General features: G+C 43.5%; 1 protein-coding gene across 4 annotated transcripts in view; it reads right to left on the bottom strand.

Annotated features, from left to right (window-relative positions):
* Positions 1–2787: 2787 nt before the first annotated feature.
* Positions 2788–16551, bottom strand: part of LOC309840423 (uncharacterized protein) — a 339186-nt gene continuing 325422 nt past the window's right edge. For 2 of the 4 annotated variants that reach the window (XM_082682490.1, XM_082682488.1), the window contains 3 exons: positions 6904–7055; positions 6136–6183; positions 2788–5909 (listed from right to left, as the gene is read on the bottom strand). In XM_082682490.1, coding sequence (XP_082538616.1) covers positions 3220–3762 — 543 coding nt within the window. In that variant the 5' untranslated portion in view covers positions 3763–5909; positions 6136–6183; positions 6904–7055 and the 3' untranslated portion in view covers positions 2788–3219. The remainder of the gene's footprint in view (positions 5910–6135; positions 6184–6903; positions 7056–16551) is intronic. The other 2 variants (XM_082682489.1, XM_082682487.1) reach the window with 1 other exon arrangement.

Below are 16551 nucleotides of genomic sequence, written 5' to 3'. Positions count from 1 at the left end.
GCCAACCCATACCTTTATTATTCAGGGGTAAAATTTTCATTTTCATACATTCATAAAATATAGCATGAAACTCAAGAATAAAATTATTCTCTGGCATTAACTGACCATGAGGAAATGGGTTGTGTTTCATTTCTCTCTCTCTCACAATTTAATTCTTTTTTTAAATTTGTTCATTCACTTTCTTTCTTTCTTTTTCTTTTTTTTTCTTTTTTAGATTTTGTTTATTTATTTAAGAGAGAGCACAAGCAGGGGAAGGGGTACGGGCAGACAGAGGGAGAAGCAGACATCTTGTTGAGAACTGAGCTCAATGCAAGATTCAATCCCAGGACCCTGGGATAATGACCAGAGCCAAAGGCAGACACTTCACCCACTGAGACCCAGGTGCCCCTCATTCACTCTTTCAATCAGCAACACTTGAACAGCTTCATTGGGACAGAGTTGACTAAATACTATAAATACAAAGATAAATAAGACCCAGGCACTGGTCAGCTGAAGCCCATGTTCAGGGGAAAGTGAAGGAGAGAAAACAAAGAAACAATCATGAATATGGAGTCTGTATGGGCTGGTCCTCTCCCACTCTAAGTGACAACTTAAAAGAGTTTAAGTTATAGAAGGGCTCGGGGAATCGACTGCAAATTCCAGGGGTACATCTAGCTCCATCAAGATTTAGGGGGCTGACCTGTGTCATTAGGATGCTGGACTCTCATGATCTTTCTCGTGGCGCCACTTACTCTGCAGGTCAGTCACAGGCTCCTGGCTTACACAGCCCATTTAGAAGAGAAAAGTTCTGTTTCCCAAACCTCCCAGGAAAATCCCAAGAGTGTTTCTAACTTCCAGTCTTCTTACTCTCCATTCTTATTTCCAACCCCAACACACATATACACTTACAGCTGGGGGGTGCAGTGGTTTGGTCAGGCCTGGAGAGTGTGCCCAGCCCTGACTGGCCAGGAGGCCTGGGACTGAAGAGAGGAATAAAAGCTTCTTGCAGAGTTGGAGTGGATGGATCAGCTGAGTGGATTTCCTTTCTTAGAAAAGAAAGGGGGTGATTTATTCGAGGTTGTCTGATGGGTGCTGGTGACCTTTAGTCATGTCAGTTTTATAGGTAGGAGAAAGATAGTAAATTCATTCCTGTGCATTTTAATTTATTGTTTGAATTTCAGGTAAAGGTCTTCAAAATTGGTTATGTGAGTCTGGAGTTAAGCATAGGGGATAAGGTTGGAGTTCTAAATTGCTCAGCATTTAGTACAGAAGGGGACTTGTAGCTATGAGGTGAAGTGCATTCAGAGAAAAGAACATCTAAACAATTACCACCACCACCACCACCACCATCCCAGGTAATAAAAGCAGAATTATGCTTCAGTGTGACAGTCTGCAGGAACAGAAAGGAGGCGCCTTTAAAATATCAGACTCTGAAATATATATGAAATTGACTTGCAAAAATAAAATGATTTACAGACAACTTTTTAGCTACAGGCTTTTTACAAGGTAAAGCTGTGTCATTTCCTTTTGCCAGAGTGTGTGGTTTGAAACATGCCTCTGGATGTTTATTTTTTTTCACACCCATACCACATCCTTACCTGCTTATTCAACAAAGCATTTGAGGGCAAGTCAATACTCAGTTTTATTCTGACTCTTACACAAAGGTACGGTAAAGAGTTTAGAAAAGTATATTCAATCAAGCTAGGTAAACAGATTTTATGTTCATGATTTTAAATTTGCAAATAAAATGCAATTTAATTAGCAAAAATAAGGCCCTGTGTTGCTCCTTACATTTGATTTAAAAACAGGAGCACAATTATTTTATTGTAATGCAGACTTCGAGTAGATGGTACAATTGACCTTATAGACTACCTTATATTTCTAGCATCTTTCATTTCTAGCATCCTTGTGATTACAATTTTTAGCCCTGAGCTGTATTTTTATACATGGTCCAAATCTGTCATTACGATTTAACTGAACACTGTAAAAATCCTTAGCCAAAGGACTTAACAGATCAACAGTGGGTGTGGTACTCATTCTATCTTTTTTCTAGAGACAAACCATGAGAGACTGTGGACTCTGAGAAACAAACAGGGTTTTGGAGGCAGCGGGGGGGGGGGGCGGTTGGGAGGGCTTGGTGGTGGGTATTAAGGAGGGCACATATTGCACGGAGCACTGGGTGTTGTGCATAAACAATGAATTTTGGAACACTGAAAAAAAATTAAATTAAATTAAAAAAAAACAAAATTTTTTTTGCAGTCAATAGAAAGCACTATATTTTGGGGAAAAATCAGCTCTCTTCCCTCATTACACTGTTATAATTTATCTACCAAAAATAAGATTGTCCAGGACTCCATCGTTTAAAAAGTTGTCAGGAAGTAATACTGGTTTTCATAGTATGTAACCTGCAAATTGCTTTTCAAAATAAATTCTTCTTTAAAACTAAATCACAAACCTGGTTAGGAGTGTTACAGGGCATAGAAGTAGCCATTAATGTTAGAAACATAAAAAGCTAAAACACTGCCTTTCCACAACCTTTGGTACAACAGGACCATGTAATAGCCAAGGTATTTCTTTCTTTCTTTTCTCCCCCCCCCCCAAACAATTCATTTATTTATTTGAAAGAAAAAGAGGAAGTGCGTGCCCACCTGCAAGTGTAGATAAAGGCAGAGGGAGAAAATTAGCAAGCAGACTCCCTGCTGAGCAAGGAGCCCCGCAAGTGGCTGGATCCCACAACCCTGAGATCTTGCCCAGAGCAGAAACGAAGTGTTAGGGTCCGTGATCAAAGGAACGAGACTGATACAAAGCGAAGGTCAAACAAAACTTTATTTCGCGCCAAGCATCAAGAATCAAACTGACCGGTCAGGGCTATCTCTTACAAAAAGGCGAGGACGATGTTCCCGACAAGGTCACTCCCAAGAAGGCCGCTCCGGACGAGGCTGCTCTCGATGAGGCTGCTCCGCAGATGAGGCCGCTCCATGATCGGAGCCGCTCCCAAGAAGAGGCCACTCTCAAGATGAGGCTGCTGCTGCATGAGGTTGCTCCCCAGACAGGGCCGCTCCCAAGAAGAGGCCATTCTGGACAAGACCGCTTCCTGGACGAGGCCACTCCCGACGACTAAGAGGCAACGATGACAGCGACAATGACAAGGACAACCCGGATGACACAGACTCTGCTCCCCACGATGCCACTCTGACAAGGCTGCCACCCAGAGGAAGCCACCGCTGCGGACAAGGCCGCTCATGGCTCGGGGTGGCGAGGCATTTTGCGGTGAGGCTGGCGGTGGCTAGGGGCCGTTGGCATCTCAGGGCCACTGGCGTCTCGGGACCGCTGGCATCCAGGGGCTGCAGGCGTCAGGACCGCTGACCGCTGGACTGCTGGTGTCTCAGCACTGCTGACGTCTAGGGCCTGCAGGCGTGGGGACTGCTGACCACTGGACTGCTGGACCACTGGAGTCTCAGGGCCACAGGCGTCAAGGGACCGCTGACAGCTGGACCACTGGAGTCTCAGGGCCACAGGCATAGAGGGACTGCTGACAGCTGGTCTGCTATGTCTGGGCAACTTGGGGCTGCTGGAAGCTGCACGCGGCTGAAGGCTGCAGGTGGCTCGGGGCCACCGGAGGCGGGGGCCGCAGGCGGCTGGAAGCTGCAGGCGGCGGCCCCAGGCCGCCGGAGGCTGGAGACTGCCAGTGCAGGGACCGCCGGTGGTGGGACCGCTCGTGGCGGTTACAGCTCTTACAAGAGCTGTTACAGCTCCTCCACTCCACCAACTCTTCGCTCCCATCGACTCATCCACTCCCACCAACTCTTCTGCTCCCGTCACAGCTCTCCTCTTTGCTAGCCTCACACAGCACCCTTTATGTGGTTGGTTGAGCCCCACCCCTATACAGGTGGCCAGTCGGATCTCAATTCACCCTAGTGAATATACACATGCTGCACCGATTGGACATCTCCACCTGGCCTGCCCCACCCCTACATCCGGGGTCCACAAGCAAGTTCCTCTGGGAAGGGCAGGCCCTTACACAAAGAGTCAGACATTTAACCAACAGAGCCACCCAGGAGCTCCGCCGAGGCATTTCTATAAGAAAACTGCACTGACTTGCTATTCCTCCTTACTTTTGGACTCATCTAGTTTTAAGTATTAAAAGAAAAGCACAGGACAGACAGCAACCCGGAACTTCTAAATTCGCACTTCCGAGTGCATTTTCAAACTCTTAGAAAATGCTACACACTATAAAGTGTGAGCCTGGGCTTTAATGCTTCCGTAAAGAACATCATAATTGCAGTAATGCTAGCCATTTATCTATCACTTCAAATTTAGTAATACGTAAGTTTTGCAGGTTTGCAAATGAAAAAATTTCTAGGCTGAGAAGCATTTCTATAGCCCTTGATCTTCTCACATGCAGTTAAAGAAACACCGATTTCTATTTTGAATCTCCTTGTCATATTTGCTCATTTAAAAATCTGATAACGTAGCGTTACAAGGTTGAAGAGAAGGCCTGGGACCCACGTCCTTTACACTCCCGAGTATTTAGAATGCGCTTCTGGTCAAGCACGGTCAGGTCGTGCTCATGGACCGGGGACTAGACCCTTGTGGGCATCTTCTCGCAAGTACAACAGCGACTCACAACGCAATGGGATCCTCTTACCTTGAGCTGTGGGGTGGGACCAAGTGGCCCATGCACAGCTCAAGGTCACAGGGCTGCGGCTCCAAGGTGGCTCCTGGAGCGTTTCTCGCAGCCGTGCGGGTAAGACACTTCCCATTCTGACGCCCGGATTGGTGTTCGGACGTCCGCACCCCTTTGGGATCCTGCAACGCTGACAGGCAGGAAGGGGAGGGTCTCCACGCGTTTTTCTCAGTGAATCCTTAGAACACTGGGAAGTGGGTTTTCTAATGAAAAACTGGGGCTCACAGAAGTGGAAACCCTTGCTCATAGCAAGATATAAAATGAAAAAAATAAGGAGTTTGAAAAACCCTTCTTGCGCAGGCGAGGGTCTGCCAGGCCTACACTCTGTGGAGGCCGGCCGAGAAGCGGCGGCTGACCCCGGCCTCCCTCCGCTCGAGCGGAGCTGCTCTGCATAGCCCAGTGTCCCGCAGAGCAGCTGGAAATCGGATCAAATTTCCCGTCGTGATTCACGCGCGCGTCAGGGTCTCTTGCCCTTGGAAATCCGGGAGGCTCTGTGCGCACAACCTGTGCCATGCCCGGAGAGGGAGAGCGCCGTGCCCTGGGAGCGGACGCAGGCATGGGCCGGGAGTTTCCAGAACGTTCGTGCAGGGAAAGCCCGAGCGGCTGTGTGGCGCGGGAGCGGCGCGGGTCTGGAATGTTCTGGGAGCCCCGCACCTGTGTCACTCCAAGCCCGGGATGGAGCTCTAGAGAGCGCTGACCTGGGGCGCCCCCAGGCTGTCCTGCTCCTGCCCTGGGGGCGGCCTGAGGGGACGGGGGCGGGGGGGTGCTGGGGGCAGCCCGGGGCTCGCGGAGGCAGCAGGCCGGCCGCGGCGCCGGAACCCGGTTTCCGTCAGCACCAGGCGCTCGCCAGGTGGACGCCAGTGTAAACAGTGGCGCTCGCCAGCCTCTGGAGCTGGAGAGGTTCCAGCCGCTCCCCCGCTGCTTGGCAGGGTTCTAGGGCTGAGGCCTTTCTGTGCCGGTTGCTCCTTCACACCCGGCCGTCTGTCCGCGCCCCGCAGGGCACACCGGTCGGCTCCGGGTCCCTCCGTGCTCGCACAGCCGGGGCTTCCCGTGTCAGCGCCTCCTCTCTGTCCTCCTCTCCCTGGGGTTCCCCCAGCTTCTGGGCAGGAGCGGCACCACTGCGGCTCTCGGTTCTCCTCAGGGATGCGGGCTGGTCCACGTCGGTGTAGACGCGGGGGGCGCAGGCTCTTCCTGCGGCGCCATCTTGCACCGGAAGTCTCTCGGCTGTGGCTGTACCTTGGGTCTGTGGACCTTGTGCTTACCAATATTGAATTCAATAAAAATCTTTTTTCTTTGGTCAGACAGTGAAGTAGATACGGAATACCTATGATACATCTGATTTCACTTAAATGTGGAATCTAAAAGCAAAATAAACGGGCCCCTGGGAGGTTCAGCTGGTGAAACGTCAGACTCTTCCATGCAGCTCAGATCATGATCTCGGGGTCCTGGGATGGAGCCCTGCTTGGGGCTCTGCTTGGGGTTCACCCAGGAGTCAGCTCGGGGTTCTCTCCCTGTCTCTAAAATTAAGAAAAATAAAAATAAAAAAATTAAACAAAATAGAAGCAGCCTCATAAATACAGAATAAATTAGTGGTTGCTGGAGGGGTGTTTGGGGGGATGGGCAAAAAGGGGCAGTGGATTTCTAGCCACACCCTTTGAGTTATAAGGTAAATTAAGTCATGGGAATGAAAAATACAGTATTGGCAATATAGTTAATATTATAACAATGTTTGGCATGGTGACAGACGGGGACTACACCTATGGTCATGAGCACTGTGTAATCACTAGGAACCTATATTTCATCTGTACTTCAATGATAAAAATTTTAAAAACCTAATTTCTAATATCCCTGTTATTTGAGGCTTTTCTTTTCACTTATGGGCTTTGGCCAAGCATAAAAGATCTATGAATCAAGCATTTGTTCACTTCAATGTAAAGAAGTATCTACTGTAAGGAGAGCAGATTTTCTTTCATTCTTATTTCCAGTTCCTTGACAAATTAAGACCATGCAATACTGATAGAGTTCTACAACAACTGAGAGGAAGTATATGCATAGGTATGTCCAACTTCAGAAAAATAAAACTTCAGTAAAGGCTATTTCATAATTACTGCCCTTACCCTCCTACCTATGTGTGCACACTTTAACCCTCTATGTACTAAATTTTCCTTCTCCACTGTTACTTATTTGGTATAGACTACACATTTCAGAAACTTTCACAGTCCATACCAGATTCTCACTTTTTCCTCTTGCTCTATGTATTTTCTTGTGAGGAACATCTGACTGTGATGTTTACTTAATGAATTGAAATCCAATCCTGGGCAAGCCACAGAATTATGTTCATGACCCTGTTTCTCTGAAGGGTCTACAGCTGGGCTCCTGCTTTCTATTCCTGGAAGGAAACATTCAAACACTGACAGCAGCGACTTTAAACCCACCTTGGTTTTGTAAGGGCTTGAAAGGTTTTCATAGACATCAGCCTAAGTGTTGAAAAGGAAAGCAGGACCGGCTTACCACTGATCCCTCCTCATTCAAATGAGTGATAGGAGAATGTGGAAGAGAGAATCCATTTACTCTCAAGTGTGCATTATTTGGTACTTACTGTGTAGCAGTCCACAGTTCTTGGACCAAAATACTTGAGTTTCAAGAGAGATAAAATATTGACCTGTGAAGAGCTAAGGCATATATGCACTACAATGCAACCTTACATTCTTTGTCTAGAAAGAGAAGGCCATAATAAATGGTTTTACAGATTTTGAATTTTTTTAATGTATTGCTCATAAATAGATTATATGGAAAACTCAACTGTATATCGACAATAACAAAAATGTTGTGTTAGGAACATCCTGGTAATAGTTTGTACCACGCTTGAATTTATCAAAGTCCAATTACTTCATTCCTTCAGTCTTCAAAATCTCTGCTTGCTGAAAAATGATCAAATTGCTATATCATTAATCCAACTAAGTGATTTTAATTATCAAATTGTTTCTATAATATCAAAGTCTGCTTATTTTGATCACTTTGGTTTTATGATCCATCCGCAGAGTCATCTCTGAAATGAGTAATAAACACATATGGCTGTGTTGTCTCTGATTTCTGATGAACCTTTGCATGTTTGGTAACAACAATGACGAATTACACTTCATCTTTGAATCTGAATGCCAGTGCACAAATATCATCATTGTTTCATTTTCATATGTCAGAGAATCAAGAGTCAACTGCCTTCCCAATATTTATTTTGCATGTACAGAAAAACATATTTTCCAAATAATTCAGGAAATAATTTCTCATAGCAGCACCATCATCATCATCATTTAAAGAGAAGAAGAAAATATGAGACCAAAAATGAGGAAGGTTTCCTGATAATAAATGATGGCCAACAAATTATCCACTAAGTACTTAAGCCAATAATGTGCAGGTGGTGATGTCCCCAAGCCTGGCCCCCCAGTGTGAGATGTGAGCTGTCCATTTGTGGAGAATGTTCTCAAAACCATTGACAACAGAAGTCCAGAACACAGTCTCAGATTCTACAGAGAGAAGCATGGAGACAGGAAATGAACAACGGGCTTGAAAGAGGAGTTGACTTAATGTGTGCACTTAACACCCGAGGCAAATATTTCATATGAGATATGAAATAGTAAATGTAGCACAAAGACAAAGAGTCAGTGCCTTCGGTCCCCTAGACTCGAGTGTTTATCTACAATTGGATGGGCCAACAAACAATAACAACACATACTACTTCAGAAGGAAAAATGAAGCCCCACCGAAGGACCAGAGAATAAAGCAGATAGATTTTCAGGAAAGTAAAGGAATGATTTATTATAACACCATCTGGTGTCACTAGAAATGAATTGAAGTGAACACACAGATAACACTTTTTATTTTTAAGAAAAGGAAGTGTTATTTCCCAAGTGTTATTCTGGTTATTTCTTCTGCCTTCTGAGAGTTCCTAAAATGAATGGCTGCTGATGTTTTTATGACATCTGTCCTGTTTTTAAGAGCTAGAAGCTTTCTATTAGTCTGGATTGTCAATTTGACTGCAGCCCTTTGCCCCCCATAGAGGGGGGAAGCATTTTCTTGGTGACACGGTTCTGTGTTACTCAGAGCAAAACTCCTGGAGGGAGTGGTCTGTGCTCCATTCCCTCTCCTCCCATTCACTCTGGAACCCACATGAACCAGGCTCTCTGCCCTGTCCTAGAGAGACTGTTACTTCCACACTAGCAGATAACTGGCACATTGCTAAATACAACAGTCAATCCATAGACTTCAGTGTATTTGGTCAGCACAGTGTCAATCAATCTTTGATTCTTGAAGCATTTATTTCACTTGGCATCCAAAACATCCATCTCTGTTCCCCTCCTCCATTATTGACAATTTCACTGCAGACTCGTTTCCTGATTTATCCAGAACTCTAAAATCTGGATTGCCCCAAGTATCACATTTGATGCTGTCTTATGATCACCTTCTTGGTGAGACTCAAGCTTATCTTCAGTGGGCTTCTTCATGCAGATATTGCCCGAATTTATATCCTTTATCCCTGAAGTAGACTGAATTATTATGCCCATCTTCTCTAGGTGAGAATTATATATCCCCACTCCAAAAATGTCAGGCTTGACCATGTGATTTGCTCTGGCCAATGGAATGAGAATGGAAATTATGCTGCTCACCTCTAGGGAGAAGCTTTATGAGCCAGCGTGGGATTTATCCTGTCTTTTCCTTCTGCCCTGAGACTGGCAAAGTGTTAACCCATCTGCTCTGTCAGCCTGGGTCTCAGGATCAATGCAACTTGGAGCAGAGCCTCAGCAGCCCTAAGGCGGCCACAGAATATGACTGAGAAATAAAAAAATGTGCTTACTGAGATTTGGGGCCACTTGTTAATGGCTGCAGAAGGAAGTGTTTTGTCTGGTACAAACTCCTTTCCCCCAGAACTCCCATACTTCCTCTTTACTCAGCTCCTGCATGTTGATCATTTATGTCTCCAATAAACCCTCATTATTTCCCTACAAAGCTTTCCCTCCTGCAGTTCTCTCCAACTCACTAAGTAGCAATTCTATTCCTCCTAGTGATGAGACCCTGACTTCTCTCTTCTTTCAGTCCTGGATCAATACACTGGCAGGTCCTGGGAACGTCAACAAATCCTGCTGTTCTATGTATGAATATACGACTGTTTTTGTTTGTGTGTGTGTGTGTGTCTATTACCATTTCCCCTTTCATACAATTAAGTAGTACCTTCATTCGAACGAACTGCAATAATTTCCTAACTAGTCTGTCTTCGCTCGGATCTGTTACTTACACCTCAGCCTGTGACCGTATCACTGGGTTCCTCAACAGTCTCTGGTGATTTTCCATTCGTTCACAAAAAATATGTTTACCATCGCTCATTGGACCTTTATCATCCTTTACCCTGATGTCAACTCCTCCCACTCTCTTCCCCTCCCTCTACTGCAGCCATGCGGGCCCACCTGTAGCTCCTCAAACAAGGATAGCCCTTCCTCAGGGCTCTGCATTGCTGTTCCCTGGTCTGGCGTGCTCTTGCTGACCATGAGAGCTCAGCTTCAGCCTTTTCTGGGTATCAGGGAATCCACAATCCATCGTTTGTGACTGTATATAAAGCCCTAAGTTGCTCCTCAACCCTTTCAATCACCTTTATCTAACTTAAATTTTCTCCAAATTCCTGAACAGCAGGGGACATAGTATCTGTGCACCTGTTAGTCTGTCTTCTCGCGTTCAGATGGAAGCTTCATGACAGTAAGGGTCTTATCTGCTCTGCTCACAGCTCTATCTCATGTTCCCAGATCAAAGTCTGGCATGCAGTATATGCTTAGGGGTAGGTATCAGTCAACGATGTGGAAGGAATACAAGGACAGCTCCAAGATCCTGGCTTTCCCACTTACCGCCTTTGTGACCTTGGATGTGTTAAAGACCCTTGTACCTCAGTTTTGTCTGTTTGCTGTTTTGCTTTGTTTTTAACTGAGACTAGTGGGACTTATCTCACATGATTTGTGTGAGAATTTTAAAAGATAAAATGTAGATACAGCACTTAGAACAATGTCTGGCACATTTTAAGTGATTGGTGAATGTTAGAGAAAAAAAAAAAAAAAAAAAAAAAAAACACACCAAAAAGGAGATTCATGGTTTAGCAGACAAACTGGGAGAATATTTTGTACCAGAAACATACAGTTTCAAATCTCAACTGCACTACTGCAAACTGTGTCAACTAACATAAGCTCACCCTCTCTGCCTTAATATTCTCATCTGGAAGTTGGTGATCATAATAGAACTTGTAGAATTGGATAGAATGCATATATAATGTCTTACTCCTGTGTCTTACTCCAGTGTCTTACTCCTCGTAAGCATACAGACAGTTACCATTGTAATGGCAATACCTTACTGAGTGATTAATTTGTACCAGGAAATTACAACCATGTCAGTTCCACAAGGTAAGTACAGTTACTGGTCTCGCCTTTCCAGAATATGGAGATGTTTAGAAACATTATCAGATCATGTGGATAATAAGTTGAGCTGAAATTTGAACCCAGTTTGTGATCTTGAACAGTAGCCTATCTCCCCTATTTACTATAGACTAACCAGTTAAGAAATATGACTTTTGGTCCTCAAAGAATGTAAACCATGGCGGGCAGGGAGGTGGTATGTATATACAGAGTTGCATGAAGAGTGATACAGGATTTGGATAACAATCAGGGATAGTATTAAAAAGTTTTCTTGGAGTCAAGATGGCGAAGAAGAAGCAGGCTGAGACTACTTCAGCTAGCAGGAGATCAGCTAGATAGCTTATCTAAAGATTGCAAACACCTGCAAACCCATCGGCAGATCGAAGAGAAGAAGAACAGCAATTCTAGAAACAGAAAAACAACCACTTTCTGAAAGGTAGGAACGGCAGAGAAGTGAATCCAAAGCGACAGGAAGATAGACCCCGGGGGGAGGGGCCGGCTCCCGGCAAGCGGCAGAGCAACAGAGCACAAAATCAGGACTTTTAAAAGTCTGTTCCGCTGAGGGACATCGCTCCAGAGGCTAAACCGGGGCGAAGCCCACGCGGGGGCAGCGTGGCCTCAGGTCCCGCAGGGTCACAGAAGGATCGGGGGTGTCTGAGTGTCGCAGAGCTTGCGGGTATTGGAATGGAAAAGCCGGCTACAGAGACAGAGCCGACAGTGAGCTCGCAGCTCGGGGTTACTTTGAACAGGTCGCAGGCCAGGCAGACAAGAGTTACTGGGCACTGTTCTCTGAGGGCGCACTGAGGAGTGGGGCCCCGGGTTCTTGGCTCCCCGGGCCGGAGACCAGGAGGCCGCCATTTGTATTCCCATCCTCCGGAACTCTACGGAAAGTGCTCAGGGAACAAAAGTTCCCAAAAGCAAACCCAAGAGGATTACTCAGCCCGGCCCCTGGTAAGGGCAGTGCAATTCCGCCTGGGGCAAAGACACTTGAGAATCACTACACCAGGCCCCTCCCCCAGAAGATCAACAAGAAATCCAGCCAGACCAAGTTCACCTACCAGGGAGTGCAGTTTCAATACCAAGGAGAGCAGCAGAATTCCAGAGGAGTTCCACGGAACTCATGGATTTCTCCCTGTGATTTTGTAGTCTTGCAGTTAATTTAATTTTTTTCTTTTTCATTTTTTTTCCTCTTCTTCTGCTAAAATTTTTTTAACTTTTACCCTTTTCTTTTTTAACATGTTTTAACTAGTTTAATATATATATTTTTACTATTTTATACTTTTCTTTATTCATTTTTATTTTTTAATTCTTTTCGTTTTGTTTTGTTTTTTTTTTTCCTTTCTTTTCTTTCTTTCTTTTTGAACCTCTTTTTATCCCCTTTCTCCCTCCTCACGATTTGGGATCTCTTCTGATTCGGTTAAGGCATATTTTCCTGGGGTTGTTGCCACCCTTTTAGTATTTTACTTGCTCCTTCATATACTCTTATCTGGACAAAATGACAAGACGGAAAAATTCAACACAAAAAAATGAACAAGAGGCAGTACTGAAGGCGAGGGACCTAATCAATACAGACATTGGTAATATGTCAGATCTAGAGTTCAGAATGATGATTCTCAAGGTTCTAGCCGGGCTTGAAAAAGGCATGGAAGATATTAGAGAAACCCTCTCGGGAGATATAAAAGCCCTTTCTGGAGAAATAAAAAACTAAAATCTAACCAAGTTGAAATAAAAAAAGCTATTAATGAGGTGCAATAAAAAATGGAGGCTCTCACTGCTAGGATAAATGAGGCAGAAGAAAGAATTAGTGATATAGAAGACCAAATGACAGAGAATAAAGAAGCTGAGCAAAAGAGGGACAAACAGCTACTGGACCACGAGGGGAGAAATTGAGAGATAAGTGACACCATAAGACGAAACAACATTAGAATAATTGGGATTCCAGAAGAAGAAGAAAGAGGGGAGCAGAAGGTATACTAGAGAGAATTATTGGGGAGAATTTCCCCAATATGGCAAAGGGAACGAGCACCAAAATTCAGGAGGTTCAGAGAATGCCCCTCAAAATCAGTAAGAATAGGCCCACACCCCGTAACCTAATAGTAAAATTTACAAGTCTTAGTGACAAAGAGAAAATCCTGAAAGCAGCCCGGGAAAAGAAGTCTGTAACATACAATGGTAAAAATATTAGATTGGCAGCTGACTTATCCACAGAGACCTGGCAGGCCAGAAAGAGCTGGCATGATATTTTCAGAGCACTAAACGAGAAAAACATGCAGCCAAGAATATTCTATCCAGCTAGGCTATCATTGAAAATAGAAGGAAAGATTAAAAGCTTCCAGGAAAAACAAAACTGAAAGAATTTGCAAACACCAAACCAGCTCTACAGGAAATATTGAAAGGGGTCCTCTAAGCAAAGAGAGAGCCTACAAGTGCTAGATCAGAAAGGAACAGAAACAATATACAGTAACAGTCACCTTACAGGCAAAACAATGGCACTAAATTCATATCTCTCAATAGTTACCTTGAATGTTAATGGGCTAAATGGCCCAATAAAAAGACACAGGGTATCAGAATGGATAAAAAAACAAAACCCGTCTATATGCTGCCTCCAAGAAACTCATTTTAATCCCGAGACACCTCCAGATTTAAAGTGAGGGGGTGGAAAAGAATTTACCAAGCTAATGGACATCAGAAGAAAGCAGGAGTGGCAATCCTTATATCAGATCAATTAGATTTTAAGCCAAAGACTATAATAAGAGATGAGGAAGGACACTATATCATACTCAAAGGGTCTGTCCAACAAGAAGATCTAACAATTTTAAATATCTATGCCCTCAATGTGAGAGCAGCCAACTATATAAACCAATTAATAACAAAATCAAAGAAACACATAAACAATAATACAATAATAGTAGGGACACTCCCCTCACTGAAATGGACAGATCATCCAAGCAAAAGATCAACAAGGAAATAAAGGCCTTAAATGACACACTGGACCAGATGGACATCACAGATATATTCAGAACATTTCATCCCAAAGCAACAGAATACACATTCTTCTCTAGTGCACATGGAACATTTTCCAGAATAAATCACATCCTCGGTCTTAAATCAGGACTCAGCTGGTATCAAAAGATTGGGATTATTCCCTGCATATTTTCAGACCACAATGCTCTGAAGCTAGAACTCAACCACAAGAGGAAGTTTGGAAAGAACCCAAACATGGATACTAATCAGCATCCTTCTAAAGAATGAATGGGTCAACCGGGAAATTAAAGAAGAATTGAAAAAAATCATGGAAACAAATGATAATGAAAATACAACGGTTCAAAATCTGTGGGATACAACAAAGGCAGTCTGAGAGGAAAATATATAGTGGTACAAGCCTTTCTCAAGAAACAAGAAAGGTCTAAGGTACACAACCTAACCCTACACGTAAAGGAGCTGGAGAAAGAACAAGAAAGAAAGCCTAAACCCAGCAGTAGAAGAGAAATCATAAAGATCAGAGCAGAAATCAATGAAATAGAAACCAAAAAAACAATAGAACAAATCAACGAAACTAGGAGCTGGTTCTTTGAAAGAATTAATAAAATTGATAAACCCCTGGCCCGACTTATCAAAAAGAAAAGAGAAAAGACCCAAATAAATAAAATCATGAATGAAAGAGGAGAGATCACAACTAACACCAAAGAAATACAGACTACTATAAGAACATACTATGAGCAACTCTACGCCAACAAACTTGACAATCTGGAAGAAATGGATGCATTCCTAGAAACATATAAACTACCACAACTGAGCCAGGAAGAAATAGAAAGCCTGAAAAGACCCATAACCAGTAAGGGGATTGAAACAATCATTAAAAATCTCCAAAAAAAAAAAAAAATCTCCAAACAAACAAAAGCCCAGGACCAGATGGCTTCCCGGGGGAATTCTACCAAACATTTAAAGAAGAACTAATTCCTATTCTCCTGAAACTGGTCCAAAAAATAGAAATGGAAGGAAAACTTCCAAACTCATTTTATGAGGCCAGCATCACCTTGATCCCAAAACCAGACAAGGATCCCATCAAAAAAGAGAGCTGTAGACCAATATCCTTGATGAACACAGATGCGAAAATTCTCACCAAAATACTAGCCAATAGGATTCAACAGTACATTAAAAGGATTATTCACCACGACCAAGTGGGATTTATTCCAGGGCTGCAAGGTTGGTTCAACATCCGCAAATCAGTCAATGTGATACAACACATCAATAAAAGAAAGAACAAGAACCATATGATACTCTCAATAGATGCTGAAAAAGCATTTGACAAAGTACAGCATCGCTTCCTGATCAAAACTCTTCAAAGTGTAGGGATAGAGGGCACATACCTCAATATCATCAAAGCCATCTATGAAAAACCCACCGCAAATATCATTCTCAATGGAGAAAACCTGAAAGCTTTACCGCTAAGGTCAGGAACATGGCAGGGATGTCCATTATCACCACTGCTATTCAACATAGTACTAGAAGTCCTAGCCTCAGCAATCAGACAACAAAAGGAAATTAAAGGCATCCAAATCAGGAAAGAAGAAGTCAAACTATCACTCATTGCAGATGATATGATACTATATGTGGAAAACCCAAAAGACTCCACTCCAAAACTGCTAGAACTCATACAGGAATTCAGTAAAGTGTCAGGATATAAAATCAATGCACAGAAATCAGTTGCATTTCTCTACATCAACAGCAAGACAGAAGAAAGAGAAATTAAGGAGTCAATCCCATTTACAATTGCACCCCAAACCATAAGATACCTAGGAATAAACCTAACCAAAGAGGCACAGAATCTATACTCAGAAAACTATAAAGTACTCATGAAAGAAATTGAGAAAGACATAAAGAAATGGAAAAATGTTCCATGCTCCTGGATTGGAAGAATAAATATTGTGAAAATGTCTATGTTACCTAAAGCAATCTACACATTTAATGCAATTCCTATCAACGTACCACCCATCTTTTTCAAAGAAATGGAACAAATAATTCTAAAATTTATATGGAACCAGAAAAGACCTCGAATAGCCAAAGGGATATTGAAAAAGAAAGCCAACGTTGGTGGCATCACAATTCTGGACTTCAAGCTCTATTACAAAGCTGTCATCATCAAGACAGCTTGGTACTGGCACAAAAACAGACACATAGATCAATGGAACAGAATAGAGAGCCCAGAAATAGACCCTCAACTCTATCGTCAACTAATCTTCGACAAAGCAGGAAAGAATGTCCAATGGAAAAAAGACAGCCTCTTCAATAAATGGTGTTGGGAAAATTGGACAGCCACATGCATAAAAATGAAATTGGACCATTTCCTTACACCACACACGAAAATAGACTCAAAATGGATGAAGGACCTCAATGTGCGAAAGGAATCCATCAAAATCCTTGAGGAAAACACAG

The sequence above is a fragment of the Mustela nivalis genome (genome assembly GCF_964662115.1).
Source record: "Mustela nivalis genome assembly, chromosome: 9".
Lineage (NCBI taxonomy): Eukaryota > Metazoa > Chordata > Mammalia > Carnivora > Mustelidae > Mustela > Mustela nivalis.
This window is presented reverse-complemented; position numbering and strand designations above follow the sequence as displayed.